A 21,692-nucleotide genomic window follows, 5' to 3' on the forward strand; every position below is an offset into this window, starting at 1 on the left:
CCCCCGGGTGCGAGGGCCACATGAAAGGGCCTGATTCGGCCAGCGGGCCTTGTGTTTGACACATGTGCATTAGGGTATACCATTAAACAAGGTCACATTCCCAAATCCCCCCTAAATGAATTTTGGGTACTTCTCCCTGTAACCTACCCAATTTTTATGCTTGAGTTCAGGATCTGTGAATCAAAAGACTACAAGTCCAATTTTCCATTATAGCAGAGGGATTTACATATCAGTGGAGTACAAGTACAATGGTGACGCTAGACTTGTAAGCCCACTGATTACGTCCTCCAGCCCCATAATGTTGGGTTCCATACCCTCATACAGACCACAGGCTAGGATGTAAACAATGCAGGAGCCTAAGCACTGCACTTGCAATGCACTGAACGTGGTTGCAATGGTTTGCAGGCTTCCATGAAAAAAATGTAATGAATGCACCATTTTTTCCTTTACCAATTTGGGTACATTTATTACATATATGCAAAATGTGAACTGTTCCTTTCAAACTTTGAGTCAGGGTTTGCCCCTCTTTACTACACAGCAAAGCACTGACAACTTGCATTACATCATGGAGGGCCTAATTGTTTTCTAATAATCCATAATCTCAGTTTTGGCACGCTGAGGAAGAGCGACCACAATAAACTCAAACTTTTTTTACATGTTGATTGTATATAGTTACATAGTTGGTAAGGTTGAAATAAGACACTAGTTCATCCAGTTCAACCTGTGTGAGTGTGTGAGTGTTCATGTCGAAAATCATTTTTCATATCCCTGTATATTGAGTTCATGAAGATGCAGGTCCAAAAGGTTATTTAAAAACTATCAATACTTTCTGCTGACACCACCGATTGTGGAAGGGAGTTCTACATCCTTACCGCCCTGATAGTGAAAAAGCCCCTACACAGCTTAAGGTTAAACTGCTTCGCCTTAAGCGGTGCCGGAGGTTTCACAGAAAGAGTTCCAGTTTTCTTTACGCTAGAAGTCACCACGAAAAAAAAAATGCCCATTCTTGGTATAATGGCCAGGATCCCCTACTGTTTTTTATTTTTTTATTTTAAAGTGTTACTAAACCCAGGGACCCTGCATTCACTAAATCTGGTCTCCCACAGTACACAGAACATGGAAAGGCAATTATTTTAGTACGTAAACTGCTAAATACCTTTTCTTATCTTGCGACTTCTATCAGTGTCTGGTTAAAGCTTGTAGGAGGAGTTTTCAATCTACTTTGACTGTCCTATGAGGCTTCAGGCCCCCTGACCCTCAGTCTGGACAGTGCTAATTGGCCCTGTGCTGATCACAAGCATCCTCCCAAGAAACAAAACAAAAAAAAAAAAAAAAAAAAAAAACCTCTATCAATACACACCAAACTAAGCATGAACAGAGTGCCCCCAGGGTTCTGTTCTATCAGGAGATGAATTGGGGACAGTGGAAGGAGGGGAGGATCAGATCAGACAGGATTAAACAGCCTTTTTACACAATGCAGAGGATGAACCCCTTAGGTTCCAGTGAGTACAACAAGCATGCTTTACTGCGCATACGGACTGATTTTACTGTTGTGGGTTTAGTAACACTTAAGGCCCCTTTCTCACTAGTGCGACTTATCCCGCGATTTTGGACCGCAAAATCGCATGACAAGTCGTTTTCCATTATTTTCAATGAGCCCCATTCATATCAGTGCGTTTTGAAGTTGCACCGACTTCAAAGTAGTTCCTGCACTACTTTGCTATGATTTGATTGCGTTTTGAGCCATAGCCATAGCTTTCAAAATCGCGACAAAGTCGCGGTAAAATCGCGTCGCATTAGTGTGAAAGGGGCCTGTAGGATATCTCTCCCTCCCAATGTGTAGTAATAGATGGAAAAGCAGAGGTCTACATATTCTCAGTCTCCCAAACTCTTGGACAGCAGGGGAAACGGTATGTGGGTAGAGTTCCTCTTTATATGTACCCTTTTTTAGCAGTCTTGGCCTTTAGACTAGGCGAGAGACAGCTCTGGCAATATTGTAAAAAGTATGTTGCCTGTACTGTAAGGTCGATAAACAGATCCTAAAATCTAGCCAGCCTACAAAGGGAAATAAAAAGCAACCACATACAGCATGCATAACAACTGTGGGTTAAAAGATTAAAAAAAGGCTTTACCAGCTTATCTTTTATTCGTTCTCCATGAATTAGAAAGTCACTTCTTCCGCTGCCCTCCGGGTAAACTTTAGAGACTCCAACCCGACTGATTCCGCCGCCTTCATGTGGTAACCATCCCCCACTGGAGTCATCTCTGCTCATAACCACAGCCTTCACACGCACTATGTAGTTGTCACTAGGGGAGAACATACATAAAAGAAGAGAAAAAAATAAGAACACATCATGAAGTAAAGCAATGCTAAGAATACATTGATAAGTCCATATTCACCAGTTATAAAGCCTCAGATATAGGAGCTACAGTCTACCTAAAGAGAACCTCTTACCATCTAAACCAGCGATTCTCAACTCCAGTGTTCAGGGCCCACTAACAGGCCAGATTTTAAGTATTACCTTGGGGAGATGCAGACTAGAGTACTGCAATCACTGAGCAGCAAATTATATCACCTGTGATGTATTTCAGTTATCTTGCAAACCTGGCCTGTTAGTGGGCCCTGAGGACCGGAGTTGAGAACCACCGATATAAATAAATGCAGAGAAAACACAAAAAACAAGAATTTTAATTGCCTACGTGCAGTATTATTTCCATAAATAATGTTTATTGTGCCTTTGAATGTATTAGAAGAGTCTAGTCTCTAGCACAGCCCCCTTATTCCTTGCATGTTGTAGCCCTCTCCTTTTCTGGGAATTTCCAATTACGGTCGGTGCTGGCCCAGCTCCTCCAGCTCACCACCTTACATAAACTTTTTGTAGCAACTGAGGGCTGATGGGGAACAGCAAAGAGTGAGTGACAGCTCCGAGTCTGTTGACAACACAGCCAAGATGTTTTTATGAATACATTACTTAAATTGCTCATGGAAACTTATGGGAACTTTTATTTTTTTAATGAATGGTTTGGTGAATGATGTCAGCTCGGCACTCAAACAATGTTGACACTGCCGTGATTTGGTAAATCCCATGTTAAGTTGAACTTTGACTGACCACTTTTATTGTGTCATGCTCACAAATCACATATGCTAAGCAATGAAAGCTTTCATTTTCTTTTCCTGGATCAGACCTATGACATGCTCAGAAGAAGCAAAACAGCCAATAAAATTCAAACATCTTCCTAGATTTTGGACACAGGAAGAGCAATATTATATAAATACACACACACACATAATATATATATATATAAGTGATCGACCGATATTGTTTTCTTAATGCAGATACCGATACTTTGGTCATCAGATATCGGTATCGGGCGATATTTTCGGACATTAAAATGTTTTTATTTTTTTATTTAGGTACTCCTTGTGGAGGGATCTGGAGGTCTTAACCACTTGCCGACCGCTCAATCAAGCTCTACTGCGGCAAAGTGGTTAGTTCCCGTCCAGCGACGTAGACCTACGTCGCTGGACTTCTCCCCTTGTGGGCGGCGCACGCGCGCCGCCAGAGGCTCGCTCCCCCTGTATTCAGTCACAGCGGGAGTCGAGCCAGGGGGAGCAGCGGTGATCACCGCCGCTCTTCCCCGATCGTCGGGGAATCGAGTTTGGAGATCCGCCCACTTGTGTAAACAGAGCGGGCGGATCTCCTAAGTCAGTGGTCCTCAACTCCAGTCCTCAGGGCCCACTAACAGGCCAGATTTTAAGTATTACCTTGGAGAGATGCAGACTAGAGTACTGCAATCACTGAGCAGCAAATTATATCACCTGGGATGTATATCAGTTATCTTTCAAACCTGGCCTGTTAGTGGGCCCTGAGGGAACATGCAATCTGTCCCTGTGTCACTCAGTCACCTCCCCCCACACACGTTAGTAAGCACCAGGCTTCCTAACCCCTCCATCTCCAATAAAATTAACCCCTACCCTGCCAGTGTCATTTTAACAGTAACAGTGCATATTTATAGCACTGATTACTGTAGTAATGTCACTGGTACCCCCAAAAGTGTCAAAATGTCAGTCAAGGGTCCGATCTGTCTGCCGCAGTGTCGCAGTCCCGCAAAAAAAAAAAAAAAAACGCAGATCGCCGCCATTACTCGTTAAAAAAAAAAAACACCAGAAATGACAGAAATCTTTCCCTTAGTTAGTAAACGCAATAACTTTTGCGCAAACCAATCAAAATACGCTTATTGTGATTTTTTTTTTACCAAACATAGGTAGCAGAAAACAAATTGGCCAAAAATTTAAAAAAATGTTGATGTTTACATTTTTTTTTTAGGGGGAATTTCATATAAAAAAAGTGAAAAATATTGTTATTTTTTTCAAAATTTACGCTCTTTTTTTGTTTATAGCGCAAAAAGTAAAAATCGCACAGGTGATCAAATACCCCCAAAAGAGAGCTCTGTTTGTGGGAAAAAAAGGACGTAAATTTTGTTTGGGTATGGCGTCGCACGACCGCGCAATTGTGAGTTAAATTCACACAGCGCCGAATCCCAAAAAGTGGCCTGGACGTAAGACAAAAAAATCCTCCGGTGGTAAAGTGGTTAAAGACCCCAAACCCCTCCTCGGCACCGAAAAGCATTCAAAGCGCCAAGTTTGGCTGTTTTGAATGCTGTCAGTTTTTTTAAATCGGCGCAGAGTACCCGGAAGTTATGTCATGGCATCACTTCTGGGTTTTTTACATGGAGACCCGGGTCTTCTCTTCGGCGGCGGCGGCGGTGGTAGGATGTCCCGGTCTCCTGGTGGGAAGGAAGACCCGGACGAGCCGCGGAAGGCGGCGGGAGGGGGGCGGACGTCCCGCTCCCTCCCGCTCCTTGTAATAACAGCCGAGCAGCTTCTCAGATGCATCGGTTGTCATTGCAAGTCAGTCGACCATTGGCTATGGACACGGGTACCGGGGTGATGCCTCTAGCTGCAGGAATCACCCCGGTACATGCACTTTCCCTAAATATCAGCAATATTGGTAACCTCAGGGGCCAATTCCGATATATCGGGGAAAGTGCATATCGGCCCCCGATATATCAGTGTTGCTGCAAATCGGTCGATCTATAATATATATATATATATACACATACATACATACATACACACACACACACACGTACATACACACTAGGGATCGACCGATTATCGTGGCGGATATTCAATTATTTTTTTAAGTATCGGCCACAAACTTGCCGATATGACCGATGTTACTTCACGTAGTTGTACCGGAGTGATGCCTGCAGCTAGAGGCATCACCTTGGTACCGGTTTTCAGAGCCGATAGTCGGCTTTCTTGTTATGACAACTGATGCAGTTGAGCTTCATTACAAGAAGCAGGAGAGGACACCCCCCTGCCCCTGCCTTTCGTGGCTCGCCCGGGTCTACCGTCCCACTTGGAGACCCAAGCGACCAGCTGGCATGTCCACCGGCTGGCCAAAGACCCGAACAAACAAAGCTGCATTCGGCTCTAATCGAGTCTCTGCAGAGTTGTATAAAGTACTTGAAACCCATACCTGAGTAAAAGTACAAGTGCTCGATCAAAAAGTGACTTGAGTAGAAGTAGAAGTGCTCGATCAAAAAGTGACTTGAGTACTAAAGTATTCAACATTTTTTGTACTTAAGTATTGCAAGTAGTTTTTTTTTAAATTTTGCTACTCAAGTACTGAAAGTAAAAGTACCAGTAGTTTTGAAAAAAAAATTGCTACTCAAGTACTGAAAATAAAAGTACAAGTACTGTGTTATGTAGTTATTAACCACTTTACAACCGGAGGATTTTGCTGTCTTCCGTCCAGGCCACTTTTTGCGATTCGGCGCTGTGCGACTTCAACTGACAATTGCGCGGTCGTGCGACGCCGTACCCAAACGAAATTTACGTCCTTTTTTTCCCACAAACAGAGCTTTCTTTTGGTGGTATTTGATCACCTGTGCGATTTTTACTTTTTGCGCTATAAACAAAAAAAGAGCGTTTATTTTGAAAAAATAACAATATTTTTCACATTTTTTTATATGAAATTCCCCCCAAAAAAGATGTAAAAACCAATTTTTTTAAAAGTTTTTGGCCAATTTGTTTTATGCTACATATGTTTGGTAAAAAAAATCGCAATAAGCGTATTTTGATTGGTTTGCGCAAAAGTTATTGCGTTTACTAACAAAGGGAAAGATTTCTGTCATTTTTGGTGTTTTTTTTTTTAACGCGTAATGGCGGCGATCTGCGATTTTTTTTGCGGGACTGCGACATTGCGGCGGACAGACCGGACCCCTGACTGACATTTTTGACACTTTTGGGGGTACCAGTGACATTACTGCAGTAATCAGTGCTATATATATGCACTGTTACTGTAAAAATGACACTGGCAGGGAAGGGGTTAATTTTATTGGAGAGGGAGGGGTTAATGTATGCCTGGTGCTTACTGACGTGTAGGGGGGGAGGTGACTATGTGATTCATGGACAGATCGGATGTCCAGCTATGCTGAACAGTCCGATCTGTCACTCCCTGTCACTATGGAGATCCGCCCGCTGTGTTTACACACAGCGGGCGGATCTCCAGACTCGATCCCCGACGATCGGGTAAGAGCAGCGGCGATCGCCGCTGCTCCTCCCCTGGCCCGACTCCCGCTGTGAATGAAAACAGCGGGAGCGAGCCTCCGGCGGCGCGCAAGCGCCGCCCAGAAGGGGAGGAGTCCAGTCACGTTAATACTACGTGGCTGGACGGGAACGAGCCACTCTGCCGCAGTAGTATTACTGTGAGCGGTAGTAGAGTGGTTAAAGAAAGAAGTCAAAAGTTTGAACATCATATTGTCTATTATTATTTCAAATGCAGCTTTTATTTATACATACAGTAGCATTTATTTTCGTATGCGCTGATAATACACATGTTTTGAGCTTCATGAAACCTGCCATCTACTGTTCTGGCAGTGGTAATTTTTATAATTGTAACGAGTAACTATGCAGCACAAAAAAAAATATATCGGAGTAGAAGTATTGAAATCATTGAAAAAATGTAGTGAAGTAAAAGTGGAAGTAGGAGAAAAAAATTCTACTCTAGGAAAGTACAGATACCGCCTTTCGGTACTTAAGTACAGTAGTGAAGTAGTTCTACTTAGTTACTATACATCTCTGAGTCTCTGATGTAAAAACCTGGAAGCGATGTCATGACATCACTTCTGGGTAAGGAGCCTTAAAAGCACCAGATTTAAAAAAATAAATAAATGACAGCATTCCAACCAGCCAAACTTGGCATTTTGAATGCTTTTAGTTGCAAAGGAGGGGATTGGAGCCTTTTAGACCCTAGATACCTCTCCATAAAGAGTACCGGTCGCTGCCTATTACTGCCACAAGGGATGTTTACATTCCTTGTGACAGCAATAAAAGTGATTTTTTAAAGGACAGTGTAAAAATAAAAGCTTTGAATGTACAGAATATCAGCACCTAATATCGGCTATTGGCCTGAAGGGTGGCCGGAAAATCGGTATCGACCCTTAAAAAACGATTATCAGTCAATCTCTAATACACACACACCGATCAGCCATAACATCATGACCACTGACGTGTAAAGTGAACAACACTGATTATCTTGTTACAATGGCACCTGAAAGTGGGTGGGATATATTAGGCAGCAAGTGAACATGTTATCCCTGAAGCTGATGTGTTGAAAGTAGAAAAAAAATAGGAAAGTGTAAGGAAGTTTAGTAACTGACAAAGGCCATATTCTAGTGGCTAGATGACTGGGTCACATCAACGCCAAAACTGCAGCTCTTGTGGGATGTTCCCGGATTGCAGTAGTCAAAACTTGGTTTTAAAAAACCAAATCAAAAGCAGTCAAAGGAAGGAAAACAGGTGAACCGGCGACAGAGTCATGGGCAATGAAGGCTCATTGATGCATGTGGGGAGCAAAGGCTGGCCTGTGTATTCTGATCCAATAAAATAACTACTGTAGCCCAAATTGCTGAAAAAATGAATGCTGGTTCTGATAGAAAGGTGTCAGAACACACAGTGCATCACAGTTTGTTGTGTATGGGGCTGCGTAGCTAGATATCGGTCAGGTTGCCCGTTTTGACCTGTGTCCACAGCCAAAAACTCCTACACTGGGTACTTAAGCTTGAGAACTGGACCACATAGCAATGAAAGAAGGTGGCCTGGTCTGGTGAATCAAGTTTTCTTCTATAACATGTGGATGGCCAGGCCCGTGTGCATTGCCTACCTTGGGAGGAGATGGTACAAGCATGCGCTATGAGAAGTCCAATCCGTGGAGGCCTCACTTACAGGACCTTCTAGGATCTGCTATTGATAGCTTGGTGCCAGATACCACAGCATACCTTCAATATTCTAGTGGTGTCCATGCCTTTACACAGGGGTGGGGAACCTATGGCCCGGGGGCCGTATGCGGCCCTCGAAGTCATTTGGTCCGGCCCCCTGTGCAGCTGAGTCTGTGTCTCTCAGCTGATCTGTTAGAACGGAACTGATGCTTCCTGTATAGTTCCGGCTCCGTTCTGACAGTCTTAGTGAGTCACAGGCGGAGTGATATCAAATGCACTCCGCCTGTGACCAATACAGAAAACATCGCCTCTTCCTCCAGCGCGGCGCCGCTGCTAGCCAGCATTTCCCGCCAGCAGGACACACAGCAGTACCAGCCTGAGCCAGCAGTACCCACATCAGTACCAGCGGGCAGTACCTACAGCACAGTACCAGCCTGAGCCAGCAGTACCTACAGCACAGTACCAGCCTGAGCCAGCAGTACCCACAGCAGTACTAGCCAGCAGTACCCACAACAGTACAAGCCAGCAGTATCAGCCTGAGCCAGCAGTACCCACTGCAGTAACCACCAGCAGTACCAGCCAGCTGTACCCACCAGCAGTACCTGCCAGCAGTTCTTTCAAAACTTACCACCACAAAGAGTCGGCTGAACTCCAGACTGACCGACGCAAACCTGGAAAACCAGTTGCGAGTAGCAACATCATCAATACCAGCTAACATCACACACCTCACCAAAGAGAAGCAGTTGCAACCATCACATTAGGGGTGAGTTAATTTAATGTTTGACCAAATATAACAGGCACACTTTTAAAGTTAATAATTTTGTACGGCCCCCAAATGATTTTCTAAATACCAAAATGGCCCTTGGCAGAAAAAAGGTTCCCCACCCCTGCCTTAACAGATCAGAGCTGTTTTGGAGGCAAAAGGGGGACCTACTCATTATTTGTTGGGTGATCATAATGTAAAGGCTAATCAGTGTATCATTTTTAAGATGAGGCTACATAACCCATACAAAAATGATAACTTTGTATAAAACACCAAATGAAAAAAGTAGATAAATTGTGTACATTTTAACCACTTGCCGACCAGCCACCATAGTTATACTGTGGCAGGTCGGCTCTGTTACGAGAAATGACGTACATGTACGTTGTTTCGTGTAGCGACTAGTGGGGGCGCGCACGCTGATTGGTTAGAGGGCGGGTCCGACAAATGCGATATCCGCCGGGAACCCGTGATCGCTCCCCATGGAACCAGATGTAAATACGGCAGACAGCTGTTCTGTCCATTATGAACACAGGTATCCTGTGTACCTCCTATTTAGGAACACAGGTCCCCGTGTTCATCCAGTTTTAGCACTGACTACTGTAGTAATGTCACTGGTCCCCCCAAAAGTGTCAGTTAGGGGACCGATCTGTCCACCGCAATGTCGCAGTCCCACTAAAAATTGCTGATCGTAGACATTACTAGTTTGTAGACGCTATAACTTTTGCGCAAACCAATCAGTATACACTTATTGGGATTTTTTTTTTACCAAAAATATGTAGCAGAATACTTTTTTGGCCTAAAATGATGAAAAAATTAAATTTTTAAAATGTATTTTATTGGGAATGTTTTATAGCAGAAAAGTAAAAAATATTGTTGTTTTTTTTTTTCCAGAATTGTTGCTCTATTTTTGTTTATAGCGCAAAAAATAAAAAACGCAGTAGGTGATCAATTAGCACCAAAAGAAAGCTCTATATGTGGAGAAAAAAAGAACAATTTTATTTGGGTACAGCATCGCACGACTGCGCAATTGTCAGGTAAAGTAACGCTGTGCCGTATCGCAAAAAATGGCCTGGTCAATAACGGGGTAAAACCTTCCGGTCCTTAAGTAGTTAAACACTGACATGACAAATCTGTTTGAAATGCTCAAAGCATAAACTGAACTGTATGACCTGAAATGCCAAAATGAGACTGAAGCTCGGACTGGTTACAACACAAATCACTGACATATATACAACCAAAATATAAAATCAGACAACACTAGTGTATTATAAAGAAATGTAAATGGATTTGTTGGTTGCAGTATTTGGCAACACTTGGGTCCTGAGTGCTCAGAAAAAAAATCATCAGGGAACTTGCACGGGATGTGAGGAGCAGGAGCCAGGATGAAACTTCTTGTTGCCATGGCATCCTGGCGCCAGGGGTGCCAAAAAATGGCACCGGTGGTCCCAGTCCTTAGTTAAAGCAGACCTACGCTCAGACATATTTCCATATGCATACCTATTGCATTGATAGGTATTGCACACATGTAACACAAAATGACAGCTCCCCCTACCCCTTTACAATGCCTTCATCTTTCCTTTCCCCTGAAGGCTGGCACTATTTTTGTTCAGGCATCATCCAGGGTGAACATATTCTTTATGAAGATGTTGGATCACAGATAACACAATCCTGAAACTTCCGTCACCTGTGCAGCAGTGTTTTAGGCTTTGAGAATTTATATTGCGACGTGTCAGGAAAATTTTTAGGCAGACTTGTAATGTTAAAGATAGGTGGCCGAACAAGTAATGATCTGATTGAGCGATCCTTTATAGAATTTGAAATATATGATTGGATCTATAAAATTATGGAAAAGACACATACTGCGATTTTAAACAAAACTGATTGATTTATTCAAAATTATTCTGATTGGTCTGAGAGGAAAACCTGATCGTAGGAAAGTAGACAATTCAGTACGATTGTTAAAGTGGTTGTAAACAATGTGGCAAATGAGGTTTTATGCTGATAAATGTAAAGTTATGCACTTGGGGGCTAAGAATATGCATGCATTATACATACTAGGGGGAGTAGAACTGGGGGAATCCATAGCGGAGAAGGATCTGGGTGTTCTGGGAGATCATAAGCTTAATAATAGCATGCAATGCCAAGCTGTGGTTTCCAAAGCAGGCAAAGTCCTTTCTTGTATTAACAGAGGTATGGACTCCAGAGAGAGAGATATCATTAGTAAGACCTCATCTGGAATATGCAGTTCTTAAAAAGGATATCGGGGAACTGGAGAAAATGCAGAGAAGGGCAACCAAACTGATAAGAGGCATGGAGGAGCTCAGCTATGAGGAAAGATTAGAGGAACTGAATTTATTCTCTCTTGAGAAGAGGAGATTAAGGCGGGATATGATTAACATGTATAAATACATAAGGGGTCAAGGAGTCCATATAGTGAACTTGGTGTTGAGTTGTTCACTTTACACACAGGACAAGGGGGCACTCTTTACGTCTAGAGGAAAACAGATTTCGTCTGCAAATACAAAAAGGTTTCTTCACTGTAAGAGCTATGAAAATGTGCAATAGACTCCCTCCAGAGGTGGTCCTGGCTAGCTCACAAGCTAACTTTTTTTTTTTTTTTTTGGTTGAACCAAATGGACTTGTGTCTTTTTTCAATCTAACTATGTAACTATGTAAACTTCAGAAATATGAACAAAGCATATCCCTCTATACGGTGGGCTTATCTCAGTTAAGAGCACCAAGTATCTTTTCTGTCTGCTGCTTTGTTCCTCTGCTATCAGCATGAATCTCTTCTGACAAGTTTTCCTGACACCAAGAGAAAAATGATGACCGGGGAGGGAGCTGTGCCTAATCACGTAGATCTACATGATTATGTGCACGTGGAATCGGTGGCGCTCACGTGCCACCGGAGCCGCGCTCCTGCTGTAAATAGACACAATGGGAGCCAATGGGAGGAGTGGGCTCGATCGCCGCCAGCCTCCCGCGATCTTCTGCTGGAATGACAGAAGAACCGCCTGCTTATGTAAACAAATCATGCGGGTCTTCTGTCAGAGAGGCAGGGAAAGATTGTGTGATTCAGCTTAGCTGAATCACTGCTCTCTCCCTGCCTCTGTCCAACCCATCCCCCCCCCACACAGTTAGTAAGCACAAAAGGGAACACATTTAACCTTTTGATCACTCCCAGTATTAACCTCTTCCCTGCCATTGTCATTTATACAGTAACAGTGCATATTATTTAGCACTGATTACTGTATTAATGTCACTGGTCCCCAAAAAATGTCAAAAATGTCAGTTAGGTGTCCGATCTGTCCGCCGCAATGTCGCATTCCTGCTAAAAATCGCTGATCGCCACCATTACTAATAAAAAATAAATAAATAAAAAGTCCATAAATCTATCCCATAGTTTGTAAACGCTATAACTTTTGCGTTAACAAATTAATACATTTTTTTTTTTACCAAAAATATGTAGCAGAATACAAATTAGTCCAAAATGATAAAAAAAATTGATTTTTTTAAATTTTTTTATTGGGAATGTTGTATAGCAGAAAGTAAAAAATATTGATTTTTTTCCCCCAAATTGTCGCTATTTTTTTGTTTATAACGCAAAATCTAAAAACCGCAGAGGTGATCAAATACCACCAAAAGAAAGCTCTATTTGTGTGTGTGGGGGGGAACATCAATTGTATTTGGGTACAGCGTCGTACGACCGCACAATTGTCAGTTAAAGCAACGCAGTGCCGAATCGTATAAAAAATGGCCTGGCCATTAAGGGGGTAAAACCTTTCTGGCTTCAGTGGTTAATCTCTGTGTATTACCTGAGACCAGTCACTTCACTGCAAAACTACTTTAAGTCTAGGGCACATTGAATAATCTTATTGATCTTCCAATCATTGTAAATAAAATCACTCACAGTATGGCCATCATTACGTTTGGTAATTGTCTTCTGGTCTAAAGGAGTTTTAAGTTCACCTTTGGGAACATGTGGAAGTTCCCCATACTAGCTGCCACTATTTGAAAATGGTACGACTGTGTGGGGCTCCGCCCACATGGCTGCGTCATTCAGACACACACAGCTTGAATGAACTACAAGCCCTGCCATCCTTAGCGCCTGTCAGCTTGTAGTTCATTGGCTTACCAGTATGGGACTGACAGTGTGCAGGAGACCTGCATGGGATTAGCAATCTATTGATCACTGGTGCAATGCTTTCCAGGCTCCTGCAACAAAAACTAATAAATGCACATTTTTATATCTGCAAAAAAATGTGCAATTATTATTTTTTTTAAAAAGTGAACCTCGATTATGCAAAACTGCTTATAAGAACACTTTTCATTAGCATGGCTAAACATGAAGAGGTCAAGGTTCTCTGTACAATGCTGCAGAATATGATGGCACTATGTAAATGATTAAGCAACAATACATATTTATTGACCGTATGCGAGATTACGCAGGGTCCAGGTTTCCTAAGCTGAATAGGTCATAAAATCGAACGTCTTATTAGCTGCGGCACCAGACTTTTTCCTGCGCTTTGCTTATGCCTCTATACCACAATGTCAACGCAAAAAAATACAACATTCACTCAATAGATTTCTCCATAAAATCAAGTATTTCTGTTTCTACTCTCCAGTCGTTTGCCGCCATAATTTCGTAGCATGTGTACACAGCTCAATATCCACATTCAGGTGTCCATTTATGAAACTGGGAATCTTTTTCACCGTTCACTTCTCGGCAGTTCTCTGGCACCCTTTTTATGAAGCGGTGAACAGTTCTCACAGGGTGATCAGAGGAGAAGTTTTTCCTCAGAGAACGGCCGAGATCTGTGTAGAAGTGAATAGGCCGCCTGTAATCTTGTGAGACAAAGTGAGATTACAGTACGAGAAACCGTACATGTGCATTCGACCCCCACTAATGTTAATAAAATAATTAGTCCCCCTACATAAATTTACATATATACTGCATGCATACACACACACACACTATATATATATATATATATATATATATATATATATATATATATATATATATATACACACACACATGAAATATAAATATACATGTATGTGTGTGTATATATATATAAATATATATATATATATATATGAATATGGCAGGGGGACATGAGTACTGTGTTGGGGGGTCTGAACGAGGAAGAAGGAAGTCGATAATCTTCCTTTTTCCCCCTCAGTTCTCCCCCGCTTCTGTCTTCTCTCCCCTATTCACCACCTTCAGACTGGTGAATCTGGGATTGTGAATTCTGACCCAAATCACCAGTGAAGTGCGGAGATCGCAGCTTCATAACCTGGCCATTTCTGTGTCTGTCAATGACAGATTCTCCATGTGTAGAGATGATCAGCGGAGAACATGTTCTCCCCTGATCACCTCTGTTTCATAAACCAATAAAGATCGGAAATGAGCTGCGATCAGCAGGATCACTGCTCATCTCGGTTTCATAAAAGGAAACCTAAGTATTCTTTTCTCATAAAATTGACGTCGCTGTGTAAAAAAAGGACAGGAAATTAAAGATTATAGAAGCGAGCTATTTGGTTTTGCAGCTAGACAACATTGCTGAAGGCGTGTTCAGAAATGTCACCCATCCCGTGCTGAAGAACTACCCAAAAAACAACCTATATAAGAGGAGCTAATGTGTGTGCTTCAGATCCCAACAGCTCTACAGATCATGAATACACTCCTTGCGTAAGAAAGATGGAAGGCTAGCCCTTGTTTTTCATGGTTCACTCGCTATAAAGAGAAGAACACTTAATGCTCCCATTTCACAAAGGACACGAGGAGGTGGAGGATTCAATCAACTCGCTTTTCTACTCTACTCCGCAACATATTGTAAACAAAGGGACAGCAAACTGTAAGCCATGTCAGATAATGAAATTCACATAGTGCATGGGACAAAGTTGTTGCCAAGATTCAAGATTTCTGGATGTGGGCACCCTACAGCAAAAATGAAGCACTGCCCGTCAACCGCCCTTTTAAAGAATAAGGCTTCTTTCACACGGCTGCTCCAGATTTCTCCTCCGCTGCGGGACTTTTTTTTTTTTTCACGGAGCGGATGACATTTGTGTCCCAAAATCACTCTGCAAGCGGAGACAGAGCTGTCATCCGCCGGCTTAGCGGGGATCGCGGATCGATCTCCGCTGAGCAACACTGATCCGCCTACGGAGGCGGACCGTGTGAAGGAGCCCTTACAGAACTTATCTGTTCCACCACCTGTACATCCAATCACCGGCAAAATCGTTTGCATCCTTTGCTGTGATTCCACACATGGTCAACATAGATCTGCAAAGACGCAGCAACTGGCAGGTGGAACCACAATGCAAAGCTGGGGGCACAGGCATCCAACATAACTGGAACTGATGGACACTGAAGATTCTTTAGCCCTTGGAAAAATTTGAGGGTGGCCTGCTGTGAGGCAGGCAGAGGGTGTTACAATCTCCGCCTCAGCCAATCAGAGGAAGCTTTATATTCATTCATAGAATACAACGCTTCCTGTAAATGGCTGAGCAGCACTCAGCCCGACTTTATGTTGTTGCGTGAGTGGGGCGGAAAGCCCCTGTCCCACTGCCAGAACACAGCCCTGTATACTATATGTAGCGGAGGCTACATACAGTTAGTACATGGCAACCAGCAAGACTATGTGACTTGGGTGCGCATGCGCGGGAGTGACATCATCGTGGCCTGGCTAATCAAGCAGGTAGAATGCAAACCCAGAAAAAAGGTCAGAAGAAGACGGAAGCCCCCTGTGACAGACAGAAGTGCAGCACTGGAGGGGATCGATTGCCAGGTAAGTCAGTGTGAATATGCTGTACATACTGGAACATTATGGCATTAAGCTCATGGGGCCCAATGTTTATTCATTTTTGTTTTGCACAGGTTTAATTTTCACCTTTCACAAGCAGACCCGATCTGACCCTCCAGTTTTCTCTATGGAGCATCTGGTGTCAACAGACATGTGTCCATTAACACTATTGATCGACCGATATCGATATTTTGGTCATCGCATATCGGTATCGGCCGATAACTGCCGATATTTTCAGACTTTTAAAATGTTTTTTTTTTTTTATTTTACAGGTACTGTTGTGGAGGGATCTGGGGGTCTAAAAGACCCCAAACCCCTCCTCTGCACTTAAAAGCATTCAAAACGCCAAGTTTGGCTATTTTGAATGCCGTCATTTTTTTGAATTTATTGCCGAGTACCCGGAAGTGATGTCATGACATCACTTCCCGGTTTTTACGTGGAGACCCGATCAGAGCCGAATGCGGCTTTGATCGGGTCTTCTCTTCGGCGGCCGTGCAGGGAGGATGCCCGGGTCTCCCGGTGGGACGGGAGACCCGGGCAAGCCGCGGAAGGCAGCGGGAGGGGGGGGGGGGGGGACGTCCCCTCCCGCTCCTTGTAATGACAGCCGAGCGGCTTCTCAGCCACATCGGTTGTCATTACAAGACAGCAGACTGTCGGCTATGGGCGCGGGTACCGGGGTGATGCCTCTAGCTGCAGGAATCACTCCGGTACAGCACTTTCCCGAAATATTGGCAATATCGGTAACCTCAGGGGCCGATTCTGATATATCGGGGAAAGTGCAGATCAGCCCTCGATATATCGGCTCTGCCGATAATTGGTCGATCCCTAGTTAACACCCAATGACATCCGGTCCTATTCCCTAAAAAGAGTGGTGGATTGGATGGCAGTCGAGTGTACATGCACAGGCAGTCCATATAAATCTGACCACCCATAGAAGAGAGCGGTTGTGTCTGTGTTCGTTCTGTATAAGCGGAGGAGACACGGACCAGCCACCCGCCTTCTCAACGGGGATTAACGGTCAGATTTCCCCCTGAGCCGGTGGATTTAAATGGAGCCCGCCCCATGTGGAAGGGTCCTCAGATGAAAGAGCTACTAAACTACAGTAAAACCTTGGTTTACGAACAGAATTCATTCCGGAAACATGCTTGTAATTCAAACCAAAGCACTCTTTTGCAAAGCAAATTTTCCCATAAGAAATAATGGAAACTCAGATGATTCATTCCACAACCATTTATTCATAAGTCTTTCAGTTTTAGTCCATATAAAAAGATTAAAGTATAACCATAAAATGTCCATTCACAAATGGCAGCCACCACAAGGGGATTAGAAGCAAAATCCAGCAGGAGCTAGAGTATAAAAGAGAAGAGAGGCACCTTGAAGGCTCCATTTACACCCAACGTATCGTTTTTAAGCTTTTTTGGGCGTTTTTCAGGATTTTTTTTGCAGGTGTTTGGAGGCGGGCATTGACATCTAACAAAAACACTTGTAATGTGCCAAAAAGAAGCTCATGTACTTTTTTGAGCTTCAGGCATTTTGCTTTAGATGACAAAACCCTTATATGTGAACAGGGGCCATTAAATGGGATTTTTCTTGTTGGGCGTTTTGAGACTTCAGAGATGAGCGTTTTACGAGCTGAAAAAAGCTCTGGTGTGATCAGGGCCTTAGTGTAGCAATATGGTTACATTTAATGAAGGTACAACATTTAGCAACTCACATGGTTGATGATTAAAAGAGGCACATCTAAGTATGCAGGCATCCGGGGTAAAGCTGTCCACATAGACCGTCCTGCCCACCGCCAGCTCTCACCACTATCAGTCTGCAATCGTGAACTGGGAAGACTACAATGCAGTAGAGCGATCTGAAAGTGAGGCTTGAAATGCTTGTGGAGTACAACATGGAAGGGATGACGTCAATGGTGGTGCCGAGGACGGTCTATGTGGACAGCTTTACCCCGGATGCCTGCATACTTAGAGGTGCCACTTTTAATCTTCAACCATGTGAGTTGCTAAATATTGTACCTTCATTTAATGTAACCATATTGCTACACTAAGGCTAAGTACTTACTGGGGCGGCTTCAAAGTCACCCGACTCTGAAGCCACCCCCTACAGCGTGACTTGCAAACAACTTCTTTAATAGAAATCAATGCAAGCTGCTCTGAAGTCGCCCAGTTGTGCAGTAACCTTTTTCTAATTCGCAGGTTCCATTGCACTAAATGGAGCGCGACTTGTCAGGCGACAAGTCGCCCCAGTGTGAACCGAGCCTAAGAGGCACCTCTCTTTTTTTTTTTTATACTCAGTTGTGACATGTCTTGATATACAAGTAGAGTATATCAAGACATCGTTTATGAAGTCAAAATTTATTAAAAATGTTTGCTTGTCTTGCAAAACGCTCTCAAACCAAGTTACTCTCAATCCAAGGTTTTACTGTACATTATTTTGCCCATGTACAAGTCAAGATTTTCCCCTTATTTATGTAGCCTTTCTTTGCACCCTGGTGCTCTGTATCAGTGGTTAGTGGCCTCATGTTTGTTGCATTCAGCTCCTACAACAGCATAAATGGCTACAAAGCAAACATTGCGAGCGAGGCAACATACCACATGGGTGCATGCAGCAGTGTCTAAGATAAACAACCTGTCTAGAAGGATTAGGTAAACAGAAAGGTTTCTTGTCGGAGAAGAAAGGACTGACATGTTCAGACACTGAGAGGAAAGACACTCTGGCATTCATGCCTTTTCTTTACACAATGTTTACTACTTGAAATAAAGGAGGATGTGGGCCAAAAGGTCAGGAAGTAGTTGAATGAGCACCACAGATCGTTGCATACAATTGCACCAGGCCAACCACCCTAAATCCTCTTCAGTCCATAAACAAAATCTGAAAGACGTGACACAGAGAGAATGCACAAATCAAACCAGTTTGACACCTAGTGTACAAGTTAAGATAATTTAAACGGAGCTAAAACCCAGCTCCAGGAATTACAAAAAAGTACCACTGCACTGGGTATCGTGTCTACAAACTAGGGGAAAGATTTAGGTCATTTTTATTGTTTTTTTTAACTAGTAATGGCAGTAATGGCGGCGATCTGCGATTTCTTGAAGGACTGCGACATCGCGGCAGACTGATCGGACCCCTAACTGACATTTTTGACACTTTTGGGGGTACCAGTGACATTACTACAGTAATCAGTGCTAAAAATTTGCACTGTTACTGTAATAATGACACTGGCAGGGAAGGGGTTAACCCTATGGGTGATAAAAGGGTTAAATGTGAGCCTAGGGGAGTTATTCTAACAGTGGGGGGCATGGCTTGTGAAATGAACAGAGAGACATGTGATTCTATATAGAAGGATCACATCAGCTCTGTGATCATTTCAGGGAGGACGGTCGGCTGTGTTTACAACAGCCGACCGTCCTCTCTTAGTGGGGGAGCGATCGCGGGTGTCAGGCGGCAATCAGAGCCGCCTGACCCATGCATTGGCTTCCCCGCTGCCAAGTAGGGGTGGGAGCGCGCCGCTAGCGGCGTGCGCTCGCCCACTAGCTTCCCGCGTGTGACCGACGTAGGTCTACGCCGGTTTGTGCAGGAGAGCCACCCTGCCGTAATAAAACTGCGGAGGGGGGTTGGGAAGTGGTTAAGGCCCCTTTCATAAGGGGCATTCCAGCAGTCGTTTTTTGATCAGTGATTACGCTGATCAAAAATGGACTGATGCAATGCCCATATGAAAGAGGCCTTAAAGAATATGTAAGCCCAACATTTAATATTTCTTTTTTTTTTTGTGCCTGCTGTACCATGTACTTGTTTGAAAAGGTATGCTGTTCTCTGTGCATTGCTTCCTTTGTGTGAAATCTCTGGTGTTCCTGCCAGTCCCTCTGCTTTCCCATTAAAAACTGACTACACCAGGCATGAGAGCACAGTGTGATCAGTTTTCTGGCTGTGCCATGCCTGCTCTCCTCTAATACTTAGACGTGTGCCGACACGACTCTCCTTGCACAGACCAGTGTTCTGCTGTTTCTCCTTCTCCAGCTCTCTGAGCTCCTTATGTAGCTGCAAACAGAGGGTATGTGATCACTTATAAAACAGAGGGGAAAGGTGTTTATAAAAGTTTTTGTATACACAAATATGTTTTACCTTTCATTTCAATTTTAAACCGAATGGGTTTACCTATACTTTAACCGCTTGCCGACCGCCGCACGACTATTTACTGCGGCGGTCAGCCCCTCACAGGCAGAGCGACGTAGTACTACGTCGCTAGCCTGTAAGGGTCTAGGGAGCGAGCGAGCGCCCCCGGAGGCGCGCTCACGGACCTCCCTGCGCGTGTGATCGGTGGACCAGATGTCCGCCGGTCACTCTGCGATCGTCGGTGCAGAGGGAGAAAGGCAGGCGGCTGATGTAAACAAGCCGCCTGTCATTCTCCCCTGTGTAGAAACAGTGATCATACGGTTCTACTATGTAGGACCGTTGATCACTGTTCCTACACCTCAAGCCACAGCCAATCACAGTTAGAAACAAGCCCCTAGGGACACACACAGCCCCTCCCTCTCAAAAAAAAGTTAACCCCTTCACTGCCAGTGTAATTTTACAGTAAGAGTGCATATGTATAGCACTGATTACTGCAGTAATGTCACTGGTAATCCCAAAAGTGTCAAAAATGTCAGTCAAGGGTCCGATCTGTCCGCCGCAATGTCGCAGTACCGCAAAAAAAATAGCAGATCGCCGCCATTACGTGTTAAAAAAAAACAACAAAAATGACAAAAATCTTTCCCTTTGTTAGTAAACGCGATAAATTTTGCGCAAACCAATCAAAATACGCTTTTTGCGATTTTTTTTACCAAACATATGTAGCAAAAAACAAATTGGCCAAAAAGTTAAAAAATTTTGATTTTTACATTTTTTTTTGGGGGGGGGGGGGGGATTTCATATTAAAAATGTGAAAAATATTGTTATTTTTGCAAAATTGCCGCTCTTTTTTTCTTTATAGCGTATGATCAAAAAAAAAAAAAAAAATCGCACAGGTGATCAAATACCACCAAAAGAAAGCTCTGTTTGTGGGAAAAAAAGGACGTCAAATTAGTTTAGGTACAGAATCGCATGACCGCGCAATTGTCCGTTAAAGTCACGCAGTGCCGAATCGCAAAAAACCCCCTGGTCGGAATGGGGGTAAAATCTTCCGGGGCTTAAATGGTTAAGTAACACATCTTGGTCATGGACCATTCCAGCCTGTGCTTGAATAGTGAAGAGGTAATAATGTGATGGCGAGGTTTACAGTCTATATAATGTTGTGCAGGGCACTATATGTGGGTAATATATATTTGCCTTCTTTTCTTATTTAAGCCAGAATAATATCTGTTTCTACCGTATTAGAAGGGTTCAAAACTTTGTCTGTAGGCCCTCATTCCTGACTGCTAAGAAAAGATGAGCAACAGGGGTGGCTTGATTTCATGAATTAATGTATGAGCTGGGGGGCATCTAATATTCAAATAAATGTTTTATCAGATAAGGAGTTCTTTTCTGAAATGACGCAGAGGCTGTTTTCGGTTTAGATGAAAATATAGTCGAGTAGAATTCTAAAACCTATCGCTATGTTTTTGGGTTGTGGCAGGAAACTGGTGGTGCCCAGAGGAAATCCATGCAAACGCGAGGAGAAGAAACTTCAGGTTCAGATCTCACAAAGATCGACCACAGATCAGCAAGTCAACCACTAAGCCACTGTTCACGGTGGGAAAAAAAAAATGTATTTAATGGAAATAAGCTTTTATGTGTAAATCTTACTGATTTGCTCAAAATTCCTAGAAAAGAAACAAAATGAAACAAGAAACAAAACAAAATGCATAAAC

At 43.3% G+C, this 21,692-nt stretch overlaps 1 protein-coding gene across 1 annotated transcript in view; it reads right to left on the reverse strand.

The window, feature by feature from the left end:
* The window catches only part of SPRED2 (sprouty related EVH1 domain containing 2), a 190,296-nt gene that overhangs the window by 73,439 nt on the left and 95,165 nt on the right, over positions 1 to 21,692 (reverse strand). Inside the window, exon 2 of the mRNA XM_082249754.1 lies at positions 2,133 to 2,307. Coding sequence (XP_082105880.1) covers positions 2,133 to 2,307 — 175 coding nt within the window. The remainder of the gene's footprint in view (positions 1 to 2,132; positions 2,308 to 21,692) is intronic.

This window comes from Pelophylax lessonae (genome assembly GCF_965119305.1).
Source record: "Pelophylax lessonae genome assembly, chromosome: 3".
In the NCBI taxonomy this organism is placed as follows: Eukaryota; Metazoa; Chordata; class Amphibia; order Anura; family Ranidae; genus Pelophylax; species Pelophylax lessonae.